Raw genomic sequence first — 20779 nt, 5'->3', positions numbered from 1 at the left:
AATAATGTGTATCACACGCATATTAACATGCTGGGTTTAGTTACTGCAACCAACTACATAATCAATTACAGTTATTTGTTGAGATACAGCACAGAGCAAGTCCCTGCATCCTAACGAGCCACATCACCCAGCGACACACCTATTTAGCCCTAGCCTAATCATAGTACAATTTACAATGACCAATTAACCTACTAACTAGTATGTCTTTGGACTGTGGGAGGAAACTGGGGCGCCCAGTTTGAGTAACGTTGTTTAAACGAATGAAAATCTTGTCTTTGTTGTTTGGTATTAACAGTAATAGCAGGGGATTGTTTCCAATTACAGGATCCCGCCAGCATTTGATGAGAACAAGCCTTATCAAAGCTGGAAAAATGAAATTGGACTATGGACTTGTGATATGGGGCTCGAGAAGAACAAGCAAACCCTTGCAGTTGTGCTGTTGCTTTTGGGAACAGCGAGAGAGACCGTGATGGGAATTTTAGTCGAAGAATTTAACAAAGATGACGGTATGAATACGCTAATAAATACACTTGACTCTGTTTTCATGAAGGAAGAAAAGGATCATATGTATGAGGCATATTCAGACTTTGACAAAATTTATAGAGACAATTCTAAAAATATGCCTGATTTATTGGTTTTGAACAAAAGTATAGTCACATGCATAAATACAAAATGGAACTTACCGATGGAGTATTAGCTTTTAATTTGTTGGATACTGCATGTCTGTACATAAAGGACAGACAGCTAGTGTTAACTGCATGCACAGAACTTACATTTGCATCTATGAAATTAGCACTGAAGAGTATTTTTGGAGAAAAATCAGAGACATCTGATGCAGAGTTTGACGACAGAATCTCTCAGATCTGCTGTTTTTGATACAGAATGCATGTGCACAGTGTGTGGAGAAAAATGGCTAGATAGCTATGTAAGTGAGCTAAACCAGAATGAAGTGCATAAACTGGTGAACAGTTACAAACCATTCAGATTTGGAGCTGGAAAGATTGTACGTTCTATCAAGAGTGAAAATGCCACAAAATGTTAAATTGAAACAGAGGTGGTAGCATTCCATTATTCTTGAGTAAAACTTCCCTAAGGAAAGCGGGGTAGTATTGGGTATAGACAATGACCAAGCTATGATGTTTCAATGGCCAGTGTCTCTTGAGCTCCCCAGCTGTGAACATTCTAGATAAAGACATTTCTGAGAACCAATGTGAGAATGAAGTGCGAATTGTCACACAGAACAGGACTCCAGATGAGAAACGCCAAGTGTTGCTCAAGCTTCACAAGCAGTTTGGACACACTTCAACTGATAGACTTCAGAAACTGCTCAGGAGTTCAGGAAACAGATGCAGACTACTTTTCCGATAATTGACGTGCCAGAAGTTTGGAAAGCCCAAGCGCAAGCCTGTGGTTGGCCTGCCATGACCATCTGAATACAATGGTACAGTAGTTGTAGGCCTACAAGGAGTGTGGTGTCTCCACATCACTGATGGGTTCACACGTTTCAGAGCCAGTAACATTGTAAACACAGAGAGACCCTCAGAGATAGTAAAAACACTTCATCCATTCTTGGATAAGTGTGCATGGCCCACCTCAGAAAGTATTCAGTGATAATGGTGGTGAATTTAATAATGATGAATTCAGAGATATGGCAGAGAACTTTACCATTGAATCAAAGACAATAGTGGCACACAGTCCTTGGAGGAATGGACTTCTGGAGCAACAACATCAAATGCTTACTGAAATAATGCTGAAGCTAAAGAAAAGCAATGGCTGTGATTGGAACACAGTCTTGGACTGGGGCTTCATTGTGAAGAACACCATGCACAACGTACATGATTGTAGCCCGTATCAGTTGGTGATCGGTCAGAATCCAAGCCTTCCCTCTGTACTGGTTGATGGACCATTTGGTCTAGAGGGCCCTACAAGGAGTGAATGGGTTGGGAAAACATACTTCAGCACCGCATGTATCAAGGAAGGCTTTCACTGAAACAGAGTGTCCAGAGAGAATTCGAAGATCACTGAGGGCACAGCTCCATCTTGCAGATGAGAAATATGAGGCAAGGGACAAAGTGTATTACAAAAGAGCAGAATATACAGGATGGAAAGGTCATGGAGTTGTCATTGGTCAGGATGGAGTTGTGGTATTTGTGAGACATGGAGGCATATATGTGAGAGTGCCTCATTCCAGACTATGTAAAGCACAAACTGAAGATCATCAGAACTCCATGGAGAATGACACATCAAATGAAAGACCTGATGCAGTGTCACATAGCGCAGACAGTTCTGAGGAGAGTGCAGCTGAGGACCCAACAGTGCAATTGGGGACTCAATAGGCTTGCCTGAACAGAAATCATCACAAGTGCAAAGGCAACATGAACTTTAGTCTTAAAACAGGACAAATTGTGAGATATTTAGACCAATAAACTTGTATCTTATACAAAGCTGAAGTCTTAGGACGGGCAGGCAAAACCACTGGGAGAAACAAATGTTGGTACAAATTGAAAAACCTATTACTAGCCATGGTTGCTGGCATTTCAGGATCAGTCGACATGTCATGTGTTGACAGAGTTCATAATGAACCCAGTAAAGATCAGGTTGGACCATTTGAGAAACGTCAAGTAAATGACGAGATGCCATTTGAATCTGCAAAGCAGGATGAAATCAGGAGTTGGAGAAATAACGGAGTGTTTGAGGAAGCTAGAGACATTGGTCAAAAGACAATGTCTACAAATGGGTGTGCACCCTGAAATAAACCCCAACAGGAATTACACCAAAAGCACGCCTGGCGGCTAGAGGTTTTGAGAAGGGGAACATAAAAACTCCAAAAAGACTCAGCAACATGTGTGTGTGTGTGTGCAGAGTCTCTCTGACTACTTCTCACTGTGATACGTCAAAAGCACTGGCAACCCCACTGCATGGACATGAAATCCTCATTCTTACAGGGAATGGAGCTGTCACATGACATTTACATTTGACCCCTGCCTGAAAGAGAAGGAACACTGTGGAAACTCAAAATGTATGTGTATGGTCAAGCAGATGCATCACAGAGTCAAGGAAATGATGTTGAAAACAGGAGGAAAGATGTCACAAGTGGATCCAGCTGTTGTTTTACTGGCAAGATTCAGAATATCAGATGATTAGAGTACTTGCCTGTCATGTAGATGACTTCATATGGGGAGGCTCACCACATCAGCTAAAGTCAGCTTTTCAGGTTGGGTGCAAGGAACATAACAGAGTCTGTGATGTGGGGATAGACATCCTTGCTGTTGATGGAACAGTACAACTGCACCAAGAAAGCTAGATCAGGAACCTTCAGACAATCTGCATGGAATCCTCACGTGCCACACCACAGAATGCACCCCTCGGTGAAGATGAAGCTGAAAAACTCAGGTCAGAGATAAGTCAGATTCTATGAATGGCAAGGCAGAGCAGACCTGACATCGTGTTTGATGCCTGCATCTTGGCATCCAGCACAAAAGATGCCACAGTACAAACAAGTAAAAGGTAGCAGCCCTTATGCATTGAATGGAGATGTTGAAAGTAAAGTTGTTTAAGTGAAAGAAAAACTTGTCTTTGTTGTTTGAGTGTTAACAGAAAATCAGCCATAATGGAATGACAGAGCAGACTCGATGGGCCGAATGGCCCGATTCTGCTTCTATATCTTCTGGACTTATGTAGATGAGCAATTCTCAGTCACACAAAGAACACATACCTGTAAATCTTTAAGGCTATGGTTCCATAGGTGATGACAAACCCCAGCATCCGCACCCATCGCAGCAGGACACACCGAAAAACACTGGGCTGGAAATACAGGATAATTACCTGGTGGACAAACACAAGAACATATGTTAGCCTGGACCTGAAACATTTGGTCATGCTATCAGACAGGGTTGCAGTATTGTGTACATTTTTTTAATGTAGAGATACAGCACAGAACCGGCCCTTCTGACCATCAAGCTGCCCTGCCCAGCAACCCACCGATTTAGCACTCGCCTAATTGCAGAACAATTTACAATGACCAATTAACCTACTAACCGGGACATTTCTGGACTATGAGAGGAAATAGGAGCACCTGGAGGAAACCCATGAAGTCATGGGACAGACGTACAAACTCCTTTACAGATGGCACGGGAATTGAACTCTAAACTCCGATGCCCCGAGCTGTAATAGCATCGCACTATCTGCTATGCTACAGTGAGGTTCTGGTCACCCCATTACAGGACGGATGTTGAGGCTTTGGGGAGGGTGCCGAAGAGGTTCACCAGGATGCTGACTGGATTAGAGAGGATTAGCTATAAGGAAAGGTCGAACAAATTTGGACTGCTTCCATTGCAGTGTCAGAGGTTGAAAGGCACCTGACAGAAGTTTATAAAATTGTGAGAGATATAACAGTCTCATAAATCTTTGTTGCACTCTTTCCAGCTTAATGATGTCTTTCCTGTATCAGCGTGACCAGAGCTGTACATAATATAGTGTTGTAAACTCCTAAAAATGCATTACTTGGGGGGTGAACTGACCCCATTCACAACACTGTCAGAAGAAAATTAATTGGAAAATAGGGAAGAGAAACAGTCTCACAAAATGCTGGAGGAACTCAGCAGGTCAGGCAGCATCTATGGAGAGTTGACATTTCAGGCTGAGGTCCTTCACTAGTACTGGAAAGGAAGGGGGACAAAGTCAGCATAAGAAGGTGGGTGGGGGGGGAGGAGGGGAGGAGTTCAAGCTGGCAGGTGATAGGTGAGGTCAGCTGAGGGGAAATGTGTGTGGTTGGGGGAAAAGGGGATGAAGCAAGAAGCAGGAAGGTGATAGGTGGAAAAAGTTAAAGGACTGAAGAAAAAAAAATCTGATAAGAGAGGAGAGTGGACCATGGGAGAAAGGGAAGGAAGAAGGACCTCAGAGGGAGGTGATAGGCAGGTGAGAAGCAGTGAAGGAGTAAAAAGGGAGCCAGAAGGAGTACAAGATGGAAGATTTATTCTTCCTTTCTTCCATGGTCCACTGTACTTTCCGATCAGATTCCATCTTCTTCAGCCCTTTACCTCTTCCACCTATCACCTCCCAGCTTCTAACCTCATCCCTGTCACCTAGCCACCTACCTTCCCCCTTACTAGTCTCACCTATCACCTGCCAGCTCATACTCCTTCCTCTTCCCCCACTTCTTATTCTGGCTTCTGCCCCTTTCCTTTCCAGTCCTGATAAAGGGTCTTGGCCCAAAAAGTTAACTGTTTATTACTTTCCATAGATGCTGCCTGACCTGTTGAGTTCCTTCAGCATTTTGTGTGTGTTGCTCTGGATTTCCAGCATCTGCAGAATCTCTCGTGTTAATCATTAGTCAAAGCCATTTCTACATCATTTCAGTCTGAGGTGAGTTAGTGAAATTGCAGCTTTAACAGTTAAAAATAATACTGACTAATCCTTGATGGGAACTGAGTTGCCACAAGTGAGCAATTATCATTAGATGCGTCAAACATGTAAATTTAGACTGAGCCATCTGTCAGCCACGTACGGGGGAAGGTTCTCACCGGTGGACGGAATCAGTGACGGTGTAATGGCTTGTGCGCTATTGTACTTCCAAAATGGTTCAAAGACATCAGACCACATTCAGGGACCTGGCACTGGACAGTAACAAAGTGGATCAGAGTTTCCACTGAGGAGAGCAGATTAGAAAAGGGAAAATGTTAAGACTGGCCATCAATATTAAGCTCTTTTTGGCCCCACTAAGAAGTTCTCAAGTTCAAGTTTATTGGCATAGACACACTTATCTGGGGTATAAATGCATTGAAAATTCACTTGTTGCACCAGCAGCACATACATAACAAGCACGGTAGAAATAGTACAATCATTGGATCGAGTATGATGTCGATTAATTTAGTGACACAGCGCAGTGAAGAGGTATACTTTCCACACAGCTGTAGAAGTTTGTCAAAGTTTTAGAGTCTTTACAAGCTTCTGTTACACCTTGTTTGTAATGGCACTTAGGTGCTGGACCCAGGCCAGGTTCTCTGAAATGATAACACCAAGGAATTTAAACTTGCTGACCTCCTCCACCTCTAACCCTGATGAAGACTGGCTCATGGACCTCCAGTTTCCTTCTCCTATCGTCAATAGCCAGTTCTTTGGTTTTGCTGACGTTGCTGTGGCACCATTCAGTCAGATTCTCAATCTCCCTCCTATAGCTGATTCATCACCACCTTTGATCCAGCCAAGACAGTGATGTCATCAGCAAATTTAATTATAGCATGGGAGCTGTACTTAGCCACACAGTCATAAGCATGAAGTGAGCAGAGCAGGGGGGATAATCACACAAGCTTGTGCTGCACCTGTGCTGATGGAGATGGTGAGATGTTGCCAATCTGAACTGACTGGGGTCTGCAAGTGAGGAAATCCAGGATCCAATTGCACAAGGAGGTATTGACACCTAGGTCTAGGAACTTATTGATTAGTTTTGAGGAGATGATAATGTTGAGTGCAGAGCTTTAATTGATACAGAGCACCCTGATATATGCATCTTTGCTGTCCAGATGTTCCAGGATGAGTGAAAAGCCAATGAGATTGGCATCTACTGTGGATCTGTTGCTCCAGTAGGCAAATTGGAGTGGATTGAGGTCACTCCTCAGGGAAGATTGATATATTTCATCACCAATCTCTCAAAACACTTTATCACTGTGAACGTAAGTGCTACTAGTATATAGATATTGGATCACACTTTATCTGAACCCTACCACTTGACCTTACCACCATGGATGACCCTGTCAGCAGCTAAGCTCCAGACAGGATCTCAGGAACTCTCAAGCCTCTCCACTTTAAACATGATAAACATAACTTAACATAAAGTTGTAATGAGAGAACTATGGATAGTGGTGAACACAAATGCAGAGAAAGGTCTAAAATTAACTCAGACTCCAAATAAACAAGACAACACAAATGACAAACAGTAGCACAAGAAATGGAACTTTTATGATTGAGCACTGAGTGCTCAGCCCAAGGCCTTTAAGTACAGACTTTCCATGAAGGAATGTGACAGATAATAATTGGCAGTCTGAGTCTTAAAGGGACAGCAGCAGATATTCGTACTCTGGAGAATTGGAGTGCAGAAACTTGGATGCCTGCTACTGTTCAGTTGGAACCATGACAAAACTTAAATTGGCATGAAATATACATGGACAAAATGAAGACAGTGACAATGAAGTTCTCAGCCAATGAAGTGTGGTCATCTTTGTAATATAAAAAGGCAGTGCATGACTTTTTGTTTGCACAGGCTATGGGGATCAGATATTTGCAGGGTTGTAGGCTTTGAACAGCTGGGCAGCAGCTCTCAGAAAGATCTACCAAAGAGCCGGCATGCTGGGTTATGTTTTCTCCTTCTATCAACTGGCTGGTGTTTTCACTGAGATCCTTAACCTCTTGCTTTGGCAGTGTGTGGTTCCCACCTGCTTACAGCAGGCTTCAGTGATATCGGTGCCCAAGAAGAGCATGGTGATTATTGCTCAGCAGCACTTACATCCACATTGATAAAATGTTTTGAGAGATTCAGCATGGCATCTAAAACTTCGACAGACTTCTATAGACATGTAGCAGAGAGATATTGACTAGCTGCATCACAGCCTGGTATGAAAACACCATAGCCCTTGAATGGAATATCCCTCCCAACCTTTGAGCACATCTACATGAAACTCCGTCGCAAGAAAGCAGCATCCGTCATCAGTGACCCCCACCACCCAGTATGTGCTCTCTTCTTTCTGCTGCCATCAGGAAGAAGCTACAGGAGCCTCAAGACTCACACCACCAGGTTCAGGAACAGTTATTACCTCTCAATCATCAGACTCTTGAACCAGAGGGGATAACTTCATTTTGTATTTGCACAGTTTGTTGTCTTCTGCTCTCTGATTGAACACCCTAGTTGGGCACTCCTTCACTGTTACAGTTATGGTTATTATTTGATAGATTTATTGAGTATGTGCACAAGAAAATGAATCTCGGGGTAGTACATGGTGACATATATGTACTTTGATAAAGGTTCTAAGCAGATTGGGATCAGTTGTCCAAAGGTTTGCAGATGCAAGGTTAGGTTGTGAGATAAGATGTGCTGCATTCAGACTGGGGTGTGGTGAAGTGGGTGGGAATCTGAGTGGGCAGATTTACAATGTGCACAAAATGCTGGAGGAAATCAAGAAATCAGCCAACATCTGTGGAGAAGAATAAAGAGTTGGCATTTTGGGCTGAAACCCTTCATCAGGGCAAAGGGTCTCGGTCCGAAATAGCAACTCTTTATTCCTTTCCATATATGCCTTTCCTGATCTGTTGAGTTCTTCCAGCATTTTGTGTGTGTTGTATCTACTGGAATTTGGAAGAATGAGATTGAAATTAATTGAAGTATGTAAGATACTGAGGGCTTTTGACAGGGTGGATGTGTGAGGATATTTCCTCTTGTGAAAGAGGAGGTGAAAGAGTTTGAAGATGCTTAAAACCCACTTAAGACAGAATAGGAGTGGTGGGGTGGAGATACGTCTCTACCAAAGGAGGTGTAAGGTGCCCCTTCCCTCCGCTAGCCTGCAGGTCACCCCTGGGGCAAGGTGTAGCACCTGCTTAGCCACCCAATCAGGGTCACATGAAGCCATGGGAGCAGGTGGTGGACGGTCGTATGAGCATCTGGTTATGTGACCACTGACGCCAGGCAGACAATCTCTGAAGACTATTGATAATGGCTGGGGTTGTCACCCACCTTGTAAAGATGCTGCCCAGAAGAAGGCAATGGCAAACCAGTTCTGTAGAAATGTTTGTCGAGAACAATCATGGTCATGAGACCCTGATCACCTAAGGCCTACGACATAGTACATAATGATGAATACAGAATAACATGGTCTTTCCTCTCAGGTCTTGCATAGCTTTGTCTCTGAAAACCTTCCTGTTGTTTTCAGGTTTGTTATCACTGCCATTGATAACTGCTGTTCCTAAAATGTATGTATGTATTAAGTATGTATTCAGGCTCCTGTGCCTCCCTGCTGATGATAGTAATGAGAGGAGGGCAAGTTCTAGATCCCAGGGTCACTAACTGCTGCTGGAGGAAGGTGCTGGAAACTTGGTCTTAGACAAGGCTTAATCGACGCAGTTTGTGGATCGGACTCTATAGATCATGCTATGATGTGTTTCTGCTCTCCGGTTTCTCCTTTTTATCGCTATTTTGTGCGATTTTGATCGGGGCAGACTGACTCTGTGGCCTGCAGTCAATGAAAAATTGAACTGAACTGAACTAAACTGAATGTCCCTGGACTGTTTCAAGGACTCTGTCATTTGATGTTTTATGTTCTGTGTGTTTTTCACTCTTTTTTGTCGTTTGTACAATTTGCTTTTTTATTGCGCGTTGGATGATTGATGTTTTTCTTTGAACGGGATCCATGGTGTTTCTTTGTTTGGGGGCTGTCTGTGGGAAGATGAATCTCAAGGTTGTATACTGCATACATACTTTGATAATAAATGTATTCCAAATCTTTGATTCTTTTAAAATATTTAATGAAGAGGGGATATTCAGGGATAGGGGAATAGATTCTGCCTAATGACTGAGGTGGTGAATGAGAAGGGGCAGGACCAGCAAAGCTGGTTAGTTTATTTTCACGGTTTTGGATTCATGAACAGGTATTTTCTTGGGTACTTACAGGAAAGTGAAGCAGGATAGATCCTCCAAGGATTGTCTCCAACAGAAGGAGTCCAGATGTTCTGATTCTCTGCAGAAAGAAAAGGCAAGTTTTACATTTCCTGACTCGGAAGTTAACTCTTAACACTTAAGAGTTAAGTGTTTTTCACCAAATATTGAGCTTTTCCCTGCTCCCAAATCCCAAACAAAAATGTCCATTGGCCAAGTATATAATAGAATTTAGATACAGCGCAGTACAGGCTCTTCAGCCCACAAGTTCAGGCCAATCTTTTACCTATTTCAACATCAATCTAATCCTTCCCTCTTACATGGCTCTCAATTTTTCTATCATCTACGTGCCCATCTAAGAGTCTCTTAAACACCCCTAACATATCTTCCTCTACCACCACTCTTGGCAAGGCTTCTGGTCCTAGACTCCCCCACCATAGTAATCAACCTCTCCACATTACCGAAGCCTTTCAATCTTCAATATGCTTCAATGAGATCCCCCCTCATTCTTCTGAATTCCAATGAGTACAGGCCCAGAGCTATCAAATGCTCCTCATATGATAAGCCTTTCAATCTCAGAAACATTTTTGTGAACCTAATGAGAATTTACTTGATAAAAATGTACCAAGACAGTAAAAGCCCTAGCTCATTTTGCCAATCCTCACAAAATATGCTCTCCAATCCAGACAGTATCCTGTGGCGTAGGTTTCGTACATTATGGGCATGCTATGTTGGTGCTGGAAATGTGGCAGGCTGCCCAGAACATCTTTGGGGTGTGCTGGTAGTTGATGCAAATGACACATTTTTGATGTTTTGACGTACAGACCCTTAAAAAGTATTCATTCCCCCTTGGAAGTTTTCATGTTTTATTGTTTTACAACATTTAATTTGGATCCTTTTGACACTGATCAACAGAACTAGACTCTTTCGTGTCAAAGTGAAAACAGATCTCTACAAAGTGATCTAAATTGATTACAAATATAAAACACTAAATAATTTTTGCTTAAGTATTCACCCCCTTTTATATGACACACCAATTGGTTTTAGAAGTCATGTAATTAGTTAAATGGAGATCACCATGTGCAGTCAAGGTGTTTCAATTGATTATAGTAAAAATACACCTGTATCTGGAAGGTCCAACTGTTGGTGAGTCAGTATCCTGGCATAAACTACACCATGAAGACAAAAATACACTCCAAGCAACTGCAAAAAGGTTATTGAAAAGCACAAATCAGGAGACGGATACAAGAAAATTTCCAAGTCACTGAATATCCATTGGAGTACAGTTCAGTCAATCAACAAGAAATGAAAGAATATGGCACAGCTGTAAATCTGCTCAGAGCAGGTTGACCTCAAAAACTGAGTGACTGTGCAAGAAGGGGGATGAGTGAGGGAAGTCACCAAGAGACCTATGACAACTCTGGAGGAGTTACAAGCTCCAGTGGCTGAGATGGGAGAGACTGCACATACAACAACTGTTGCTCGGGTGCTTCACCAGTCGCAGCTTTATGGGAGAGTGGCAAAGAGAAAGCCTCTGTTGGAAAAAACTCATGTGAAATCTCAGCTGGAGTTTGCTGGAAAGCATGTTGGAGACTCTGAAGTCAGCTGGCAAAATGTTCTATGATCTGATGAAACCAAAATTGAGCTTTTTGTCCATCAGACTAAACACTATGTTTGGCATAGACCAAACCTTGCACATAATCAGAAACACACCATCCCTACCGTGAAGCATGGTGGTGGCTGCATCATGCTGTGGGGATGCTTCACTGGAAGGCTTGTGAAGGTAGAGGGTATAATGAATGCAGCAAAATACAGGGAAATCCTGGAGGATGATGCATGAGAACTGTGATTTGGGAGAAGATTTGTTTTCCAGCAAGACAATGACCCCAAGCATAAAGCCAAAGCTACACAGGAATGACTTAAAACAACAAAGTTAATGTCCTGGAGTGGCCAAGTCAGGGTCCAGACCTCAATCCAACTGAGAATTTGTGGCTGGACTTGAAAAGGGCTGTTCACTCACAATACCCATGCAATCTGACAGAGCTTGAGCAGTTTTGTAAAGAAGAATGGGGAAAAATTGCAGTGTCCAGATGTGCAAAGCTGATGGAGACCGATCCACACAGACTCAAGGCTGTAATTGCTGCCAAAGGTGCATCTACTAAATACTGACTTGAAAGGGGTGAATATTTATGCAATCAATTATTTTGTGTTTAATAATTATAATAAATTTAGACCGATCAGTAGAAATTTGTTTTCACTTTGACACAAAAGAGTCTTTTCTGTTGATCAATGTCAAAAAAGCGAAATTAAATCCATTGTGATTCAATGTTGCAAAACAGTAAAACATGAAAACTTCCAAGGGGGGTGAGTATTTACTATAGGCACTGAATATATGACAAATAAAGATAATCTTTATCTTTAAAGATACTGTAGGACAAAATGTGGGAGTGATGTAGCTGTACTATGAGAGGTGTAAGATCATTAAGAGGCTCAAGATGGGGTTGGACCTGGTAAGTGGAAAGAAAGGGAGAGGGGGAGAGGGAGAGGGAGGGGAGAGAGAGAGAGGAGAGGGGGTGAGGGGGAGGGAGAAGGAGAAGTATTTAAAAATTGTGCTATCCAATTGACCTGTATGCATAGATTGAAAGCCATTAGAAGGATTTATAGATAGATAAAATTAGTAGCAGATATCTCAAAATTTTCTAGGCTATAATCAACATGGGATATTTTGGATTGGTTATATATAGAACGGACAATATGATATTTTGTTACAGGGCTGCAATGTAATTACAGATCTGGGTCACTCTCGTATGGAATGAGGATGTGTTAAAGGCTGGAGCCTAATGAAATGCTCAGATAGGTTAAATATGATATAATCAAGCAAGCCAGAGTCTCAAAGTAAGAACTGCATCATTTATATGTGTTATATTTTATGCTTATAAAAGTAATTTATACATCCACAGATTTAATACATAACCCAGGCTGTGAAGTTATTGCAGGCAGAACTTGCTCTCAGCTTCACCCCACCCCCTCCGGTCTTCTCCTATCATTTCACATTTTCCCCTCCCCCTCCTACTTTCAAATCTCTTACTATCTTTCCTTCCAGTTTGTCCTGACGAAGGGTCTTGGCCCGAAACATCGACAGCGCTTCTCCCCATAGATGCTGCCTGGCCTGCTGTGTTCCACCAGCATTTTGTGTGTGTTGTTTGAATTTCCAGCATCTGCAGATTCCCTCGTGTTTGCCTGTGGAATTAGTGACTAGATGCTGTAATGTCAGGGAGTCATGCCTCTGATGAGACCTTTATTTTTTAAATTTAGAGATACAGCACAGTTATCTGCCCCAACGAGCCTGTGCTGACTAATTACATCCACGTGATCAATTAACCTGCTGCCCCTCACGTCTTTTGATTGTGGGAGGAAACCTGAGCACTTGAAGGAAACCCACATGGTCACGGGGAGAACATACAAGTTCCTTATAGGCAGCAGCAGGAATTGAGCCTCCATCACTGGCGCTGTAAAGCATTACATTCACTACCATGTATCTGATCTAAGATCGTGGATGTTTTAGAGGGTGTAGAGGAGATCTGCCAGGATGCTGCCTGGATTAAAAAGCATGTCTTAGAGGATAGGTTGAGTGAACTAGGGGATTTCTCTCTGGAGCAGAGAACGATGAGAGGTGACTTAATAGAGGTGTACAAGATGATAAGAGACATGAATCGAGTGGACAGTCAAAGACTTTGTCCCAGGGTGGAAGTAACTAATATGAGGAGAGGAATTATTTTAAGGTTATTGGAGTAAAGTTTAGGGGGGGGGGGTATTAGAGGTAATTTTTTACAGTCACAGGAATACCCTGCCAGGGGTGGTAGTAGAAGCAGATAGAGTAAAGACACCTAAAAAAAACCCTTAGATAGGAACATGGATGATAGAAAAATGGATGGAAACATGAAAAATGTTAGCTTGATCTTAGAATAGATTAGAAGGTCAACACTACATTGTGGGCCTGAACTGTGCTGTTCTATGCTCTACGTTCTCTGAGAATGTTACTAAGTTGATAACGTAGAACGTTTTTCACTCTATCTCAATTCCAAAGGGATGTCCTTCTATTCTGAGGTTGTGCCCTCTGGTCCTAGACTCTCCCACTATAGGAAACATCCTCCTAATGTCCACTCTATCTAGGCCAGGGGTTCCCAACCTTTTTTATACCATGGACCAACACCATTAAGCAAGGGGTCAGTGGACCCCAGGTTGGGAACCCCTGAATTCTAGACCTTTCAGTATTCGGTAGGTTTCAATGAGATTCCTCCCTCATTTTTCTAAACTCCAGCAAGTACTGGCCCAGAGCCATCAAACACTCCTCAAACCTTAACCCTTTCATTCCCATGATCCACTGGACCCTTCCCAATGCCAGCACATCTTTCTCAGATATGGGGCCCAAAACTGCTCCCAATACTCTGAATGTGATCTGACCGATTCATTTCAATTTAAGCATTAAGTTCAGATCTTGCACACACACAATCAATGCCAGCAGATCTCTTCTGAGATAAGGGGCCCAAAAGTACTCACAATACTCCAACTGCGATCTGATCAATGAGTTGTGAAGCCTCAGCATCACATCCTTGTTTTTATATTCGAAATGAATGCCAACATCATTTTTGTCTTCTTTACCCACTGACTCAGCCTGCAAGTTAATCTTTAGGGTTAACTTGGTCCTGCACCTCTGACTTTTGAATTTTCTCACTGTTTAGAAAATAGTCTACACCTTTATTCGTTCTTCCAAAGCACATGACCGTACACTTCCCTACACTATATTCCATCTGCCACTTCTTTGCTCATTCTCCCAATCTACCTAAGTTCTTTTGCAGACTCCCTCTTCCTCAACACTACCTGCTCCTCCACCTAGCTTTGTACTGTCTGCAAACTTGGCCACAAAGCCATCAATTCTGTCATGCAAATCATTGACATGAAACGTGAATAAAAGTGGTCTGAATACTCACCCCTGTGGAACATCTCTTGTCACTGGCACCCAACCAGAAAATACCCCCTTTATTCCCGCTCTTTGCCTCTTTCCAATTAGGCGATCTTCTATCCATGCTAGTATCTTTCCTGTAATACCACAAACTCCTATCTTGTTACTAAGTACTAATTCCAACAGATTTGTCAGGCAAGATTTCCCCTTAAGGAAACCCTGCTGACGTTGGCCTATTTCATCATGTTCCTCCAAGTACTCCGAAAACACATCCTTAATAATGGACTCCAACATCTTCCTAACCATTGAAGTCAAGCTAACAGCCCTATAATTTCCTTTCTTCTGCCTCCCTCCTATCTTAAAGAGTGGAGTGACATTTACAATTTTCTAGTCCTCTGGAACCATTCCAAAACCTATTGATTCTTGAAAGATCATTACTAATACCTCCATAATCTCTTCAGTTACCTCTTTCAGAACCCTGGGGTGTAGTCCATCTGGTCCAGGTGACTTTCCTACCTTCATACTTTTCAGCTTCCCAAGCACTTTCTCCTTGGTAATAATAGCAACACTCACTTCTGCTCCCTGTTGCTCTTGAATTTCTGGCATACTGCTGGTGTCTTCCACAGTGAAGCAAAATATTTATTAAGTTTGTCTGCCATTTCTTTGTTCCCCATTACTACCTCTCCAGCATTATTTTCCAGCAGACCAATATCCACTTTCTTCTCTCTTTAATTTTCATATATCTGAAAAAACTTTTGGTATCCTCATTGCCTCCCGCAGTCTGCCCATTTGCCACCAGACTGCAATGATAGACAAGAATGCTAATTGATTCTTATCCACTGAGGACTCATGTTGTCCACCTGAAACCTAATACCCACATCTAATTTACCACAGGTTGGCAATCGATTCCCATTTGCAAGTATTCTCAGAAAGTGTTCTCTGATCTAAATGATCCAATATATTTACCATGGCTGTTACACACATATTAGGGTTCAGTCTGTGATGATCAAAGGCTTGAGCTAGTTGCTGCCAGTCTCAGCTGTGAGTCAGCAGGAAGTACTCTTATCTCCAAGATCGTTCTGCTTTCATGGCTTCTCCTTTGAGCTCAGAGCCCAGTGCATTGCAGGGAGAGTGCTACATTGATAGGGATGGCTTCTTTTAAGAACAAAAGACCAAAAGACATAGGAACAGGATTAGGCTTTTCGGCCCATTGAGTCTTCTCTGCCATTTGATCACGGTTGATCTACCCCCTCCTTCTAAACTCCAGTGAGTACAGGCCCAGAACCATCAAACACTTCTCATATGTTAACCCTTTCATTCCTATTATCCTCATGAACTTCCTCTGGACCCTTCCAATGTCAGCACCTTTCTTAGATGAGGGGCCCCAAACCGCTCCTTGCTTTTATATTCTAGTCCCCTCTGAAATGAATGCTAACACAGCACTGAATGCTTCCTGACCACTGACTCAACCTGCAAGTTAACCTCTAGGGAATCCTGTGCAAGGACTTCCAAGTCCCTTTGCACCTCTGATTTTTGAATTTGCTCCTTGTTTAGAAAATAAGCCATACCCTTATTCCTTCAACTAACACCGTTTCAGATAAAACGCTGCCCACCTTCTTGGTTAGTTGGGTAGGGGGTGTGGGTATAGAAGTGATAAAGGACAAGATCACTGAACAGGGTGTCTTTGGTTTCTTGGCCCACAATGTCTTTACAAGCATGATGCCAAATTAAGCTAATCCCTTCACTCCCTGCTCGTTCATGTGCATATCTAAAAGTCTTTTAAACGTCCAGGACAAAGAAGCAGACACTACCCACCCTGCAAGCTGCCTTTTCCAAAAGCTTCCTTCTGGAAAGCGCTAAAGGGCTATTAAAGCAAAAACTTCACGCCATCTTAAAAATTGCTTCCCCCATGTATTTAATCTGATCATTCTAGTTAGACCAACCCAACCCCCTCTATCTATTACCCCCGACACTGTACTGCACTGTAAACACTTTAAACCACATTTCAAAATGTTGTTCATAATAGTGTGGTGGTTAGAACAAAGCTTTACATTACAGGTGACCAGGGTTCAATTCTTGCCACTGCCTGTAAGGAGTTTGCATGTTCTCCCTGTCACCGTGTGGGTTTCCTCTGGGTGTTCTGGTTTCCTCTCACAGTGCAAAGACGTTCTGCGTGGTAGGTTAATTGGTCATTATAAATTGTCCTGTGATTAGGCTGGGATTTAATCAGGGGATTGCTGGGCAGCACGGCTGGAATTCCGCACTGTACCTCAGTTAAATAAAATAACTAAATCCATGCTGGTATTTATGTATTTTTGCACATTTTATTCCATATCTGTGCTTTAACCTCTAACTTTATTTCTATATAGTTCTTTATTTTTTATAATTGTTTAATGATGTTGCTTTTTGTTTCATATCGTGCCTTGACCAACACACCACAGCAAATTCCGAATACGTATAAAGTTGATCCTCGATCCTAGCAGCCCACAGAGAGTTGTGGGTGTAGCTCAGCACATCATGGACTCCGTGCTTTACACTTCCCGTCTCGGTAAAGCATCCAGTAAAATCAAAGACCCCGTTGACCCTGGATATTCACCCTTCCCCTCTTCAGAATACATTGAAAGCACATACCACCAAGCTCAAGAACAGCCTATTGAACAGCACCTTGGCACAATAGAATGGACTCTTGACCACATAATCTACCTCGTTACGACCTTGCACCTTATTGTCTGCCTGCACTGCACTTTCTGTGTAACTGCAACACTTTATTCTGCATTCTCTTATTGTTTTCCCTTGACCTACCTCAGTGCATTGTTTTAATGATTTGATCTGTGCAGACGGCATTTAAAACAAGTTTTTCACTGTACCTCAGTGAGGCCCCTCCATTGATTTAGTCGACCATGGATGCTGCGTCGCAGCTGTCCATGTGATATATAAGCCAGGGCAGTATGATACGGAGAGCAAGCTGTTGCCCATGCAGCAGGCTCCCTCTCTCCACACGGTTGATGAATCCAAAAGGAATAGCAGACACCGATACAGTTTGGTACCGGCAGCGTCACGGGAGTTTCTGGTCAGCATTGAATTCAACGTAGGGCTGCTTTAGGGACTCCAGCTCCAGACTTTTTCCTCGGGGTTTACTCCTGAAGCCTTCCTCATGAGCGAGTATAGCCGTGCAGTGCAGGTTTGGGATCAGAGTTTCCCTTCTCCTAAATGAGCTGTCAAACACGGCTGATGAGCCCCAACTGCCTGAAGCCACTGATTTTAAAGTGAAAGTAAATTGTCTTTGCCCCTTCTCCTGTCAGTAGAAACGGTTCCGCCGGGCTTAGTAGCTAAACCACACCTGAAGGCCAAGAGCTGGACTGGTTGTCAGAGGCTATTTGAGATGCACGCCAGTGGGAGCGTTGGGAGCTTATCCCCATTACCACCCCCGGCTATGACAACCCTAAGGAACCTGCACCTCAGTATGCGACAGTAATATTGGTTGGTATCGATTTATTATTATTGGTATTGGAAATAAACCGATTTACCAATTTTTCAGAATATTCTATAGCTATAGATTAGCTATAGATTGTCTAGACAATTTGAAAGGTTCTGTATAATTGCTTGCCCTTTTTCTCTGAAAATGTCAGTAAATGTGAAATTTTTCAGTGGGGTGACCTGATCAAAGAGGAGGTGCAGGCCAGGTCATTGGGTATACTTAAGGCAGAGGTTGATAGGTTCTTGATTTGTCATGAGTCAAAGTTTACGGGGAGAAGGCAGGAGAATGGGATTGAGAGGGAGATGGATCAGCCATGATGGAATTGTGAAGCAGACTCGATGGGCCAAATGGCCTAATTCTGCTCCTATGTCTTATGGTCTTTTGGAGGTTTAAAGGAAATAAACTTTGCTGAGGTAATTTGAACTGATGACACGTTGCATAGCTTTAGTCTTAAATGGAACGTGCTGTTTTGGTACATTATGCGGCTGATGCGCAGTTTGGCTTGGACTAGGTTAGCGGATGAGATGGTTGGGGGAGGTGAAGCGAAGGTAAGGAGAGGTGGTAGTTGTAGACCCAGTCAGGGCCACGAAGTGTGCAGCAATGATGACTAGTTAGGCTGGTGAGAGGGAGGAAACCAGAGTACCCAGGGGAGCCTGTGTGTTGTAGTGTTCTATGTTCTATGAAGGACCCACATTAGAGTGGCCCCAGTTTGAGGACGTGGTTAACTTGACGGTGGCCAACAGTGATCATTACCCCCACAACCTGGACCAATTCTTCCAGGATTCAAGATTGTTAATGTCATTTCCTGTACACAGTGTAAAGGAGAACAAAGTCATTGTTACTCCAGATCCAATGTAGCACAAAAAACACAATAAGATAAAGAACAGAATACTACAAAATCACAATAAATATAAATACATAAGGTAGCCTGTATACAAACAGTACTGCTTGAAATCCCCTTTTACTAGGCATCTCTGGACAAAGCACCTTGGGCAACATCCTCAGCCTTCTCCCAGCTCCCGCCAACAAAGACCTTCAGCCTAGCGTTCTCCAAAGACTTCTCCCAATCCCACTATCCTGACTGGCTGACAACACATTCCTCAGTTAAACAACAAAGCTTCTTATCGCAGCTCAAACACAAACAAGCTGAAAGCCGTACAGACGGCTTTTACAGAACTGCCAAAGTGAAATACCTACAGCATAGCAGTAAAAATCTTAACCAGGGCGTTTCATCTGCAGAGGTCTTAGGCACATATATGGTATATAGCTCGGGTGTCTAAGACTTTCGTACACAGTACTGTAGTAGTTTTACGTATTTCACTGTACTGTACTGCCACAAAAAAGCCAAATTTCACAACGTATGTGAGTGATGATAAACCTGATTCTGATCTGGGTCTCTATTGTGGACTGAGAGTGGAAAGGGGGCAGGGAGAGGGGAATCATGGTTGGGAAAAGGGGAAGGGAGCGGGGAGGGAGTGGAAAGCACCAGAGAGACATTCTGTGATGATCAGTAAACCAATTGTGTGGAATCAAATTACCTTGCCTGTTGTCTCAGGGCTGGGTGTGCCTGCACCTGCGCCACCCCCAACCCTGGCACTCCTTCTCTGCCCCCTGTCCCACACCCCTCCTGAGGCGCTCCACCCTCGCCATTCCCAACATCCTTTCCCACCAGATTTACAAACTCGCTCTCTGCTCCATGTTGACAAATACAGCACTGTGAAAGGTCTTAGGCACCCTGGTTATATATTGTCTACCTATGTCTTTATGCGTAGTACTGTAGATTAATTGCACGTCCATAAAGTGACTCTAGGCAGAGGAGTGTCTGTACATAAAGTGGCTGACAGGAAATTATTTAGTAGTGTGGAGGGTGGGTTAGTGGTTAGTGGGTGGAGGTGTTACTTGGGGAGAGTCACTGTTTTTGAGTCTGGTGGTCCAGAGATTATGAGGAACAACTGCATCTGGTGCAAAATCACCTCAGGCAGAAGAGTAACTGACTCTTGAACTTTTCCCCAGGGTTGGGGAATCAGGAACCAGAAAGCATGGATTTAAGGTGAGAGGGGAACATATTGAATAGGAATCTGAAGGGCAACTTTTTCACACAAGACCATAAGACACAGGAGCAGAATGAGGCCATTTGGCCCATTGAGACTGCTCTGCCATTTCATCAAGGCTGATCCATTTCCCTCTCAATCCCAATCTCCTGCCTTCTCCCTGTAACCTTTCATGCCCTGACTTCTCAAGAATCTATCAACCACTGCCTTAAATACACTCAATGACCTGGTCTCCACAGCCCCCTGTGGCACCAAATTCAATAGATTTACCACCCCTTGGCTAAAGGAATTTCTTTTCATCTCCATACTAAATAAAAGCCCCTCTATTGTGAGGCTGTGCCCTCTGGTCCTAGACTCCCCCACCAAAGGAAACATCCTCGCCGCATCCACTCTATCAAGGCCGTTCAACATTCAATAAGTTTCAATGAGATCCCCCCCCCCTTCATTCTTCTAAATTCCAGAAAGTACAGGTTGAAAGTCTCCAATCACTGCTCATTTAATGACTATTTTTTCTCAAATCATTCTCATAAACATCCTTCGAACCCTCTCAAATGCCAGCATGTCCTTTCGTAGGTAAGGGGTCCAAAACTACTCACAACACTCCAAGTGAAGCCTCACCAGTGCTTTATAAAGTCTCAACATTACAT

The 20779-nt window shown here is 43.1% G+C and overlaps 1 protein-coding gene across 1 annotated transcript in view; it reads right to left on the bottom strand.

Annotated features, from left to right (window-relative positions):
- Positions 1 to 20779, bottom strand: part of LOC140741503 (uncharacterized) — a 218847-nt gene that overhangs the window by 61685 nt on the left and 136383 nt on the right. The window contains exons 5-6 of the mRNA XM_073071780.1: positions 9654 to 9722; positions 3716 to 3825 (exon numbers count right to left, since the gene is read on the bottom strand). Of these exons, the coding sequence (XP_072927881.1) occupies positions 3716 to 3825; positions 9654 to 9722 (179 nt within the window). The remainder of the gene's footprint in view (positions 1 to 3715; positions 3826 to 9653; positions 9723 to 20779) is intronic.

Source organism: Hemitrygon akajei, chromosome 18 (assembly GCF_048418815.1).
Source record: "Hemitrygon akajei chromosome 18, sHemAka1.3, whole genome shotgun sequence".
Taxonomy (NCBI): Eukaryota; Metazoa; Chordata; class Chondrichthyes; order Myliobatiformes; family Dasyatidae; genus Hemitrygon; species Hemitrygon akajei.
This window is presented reverse-complemented; position numbering and strand designations above follow the sequence as displayed.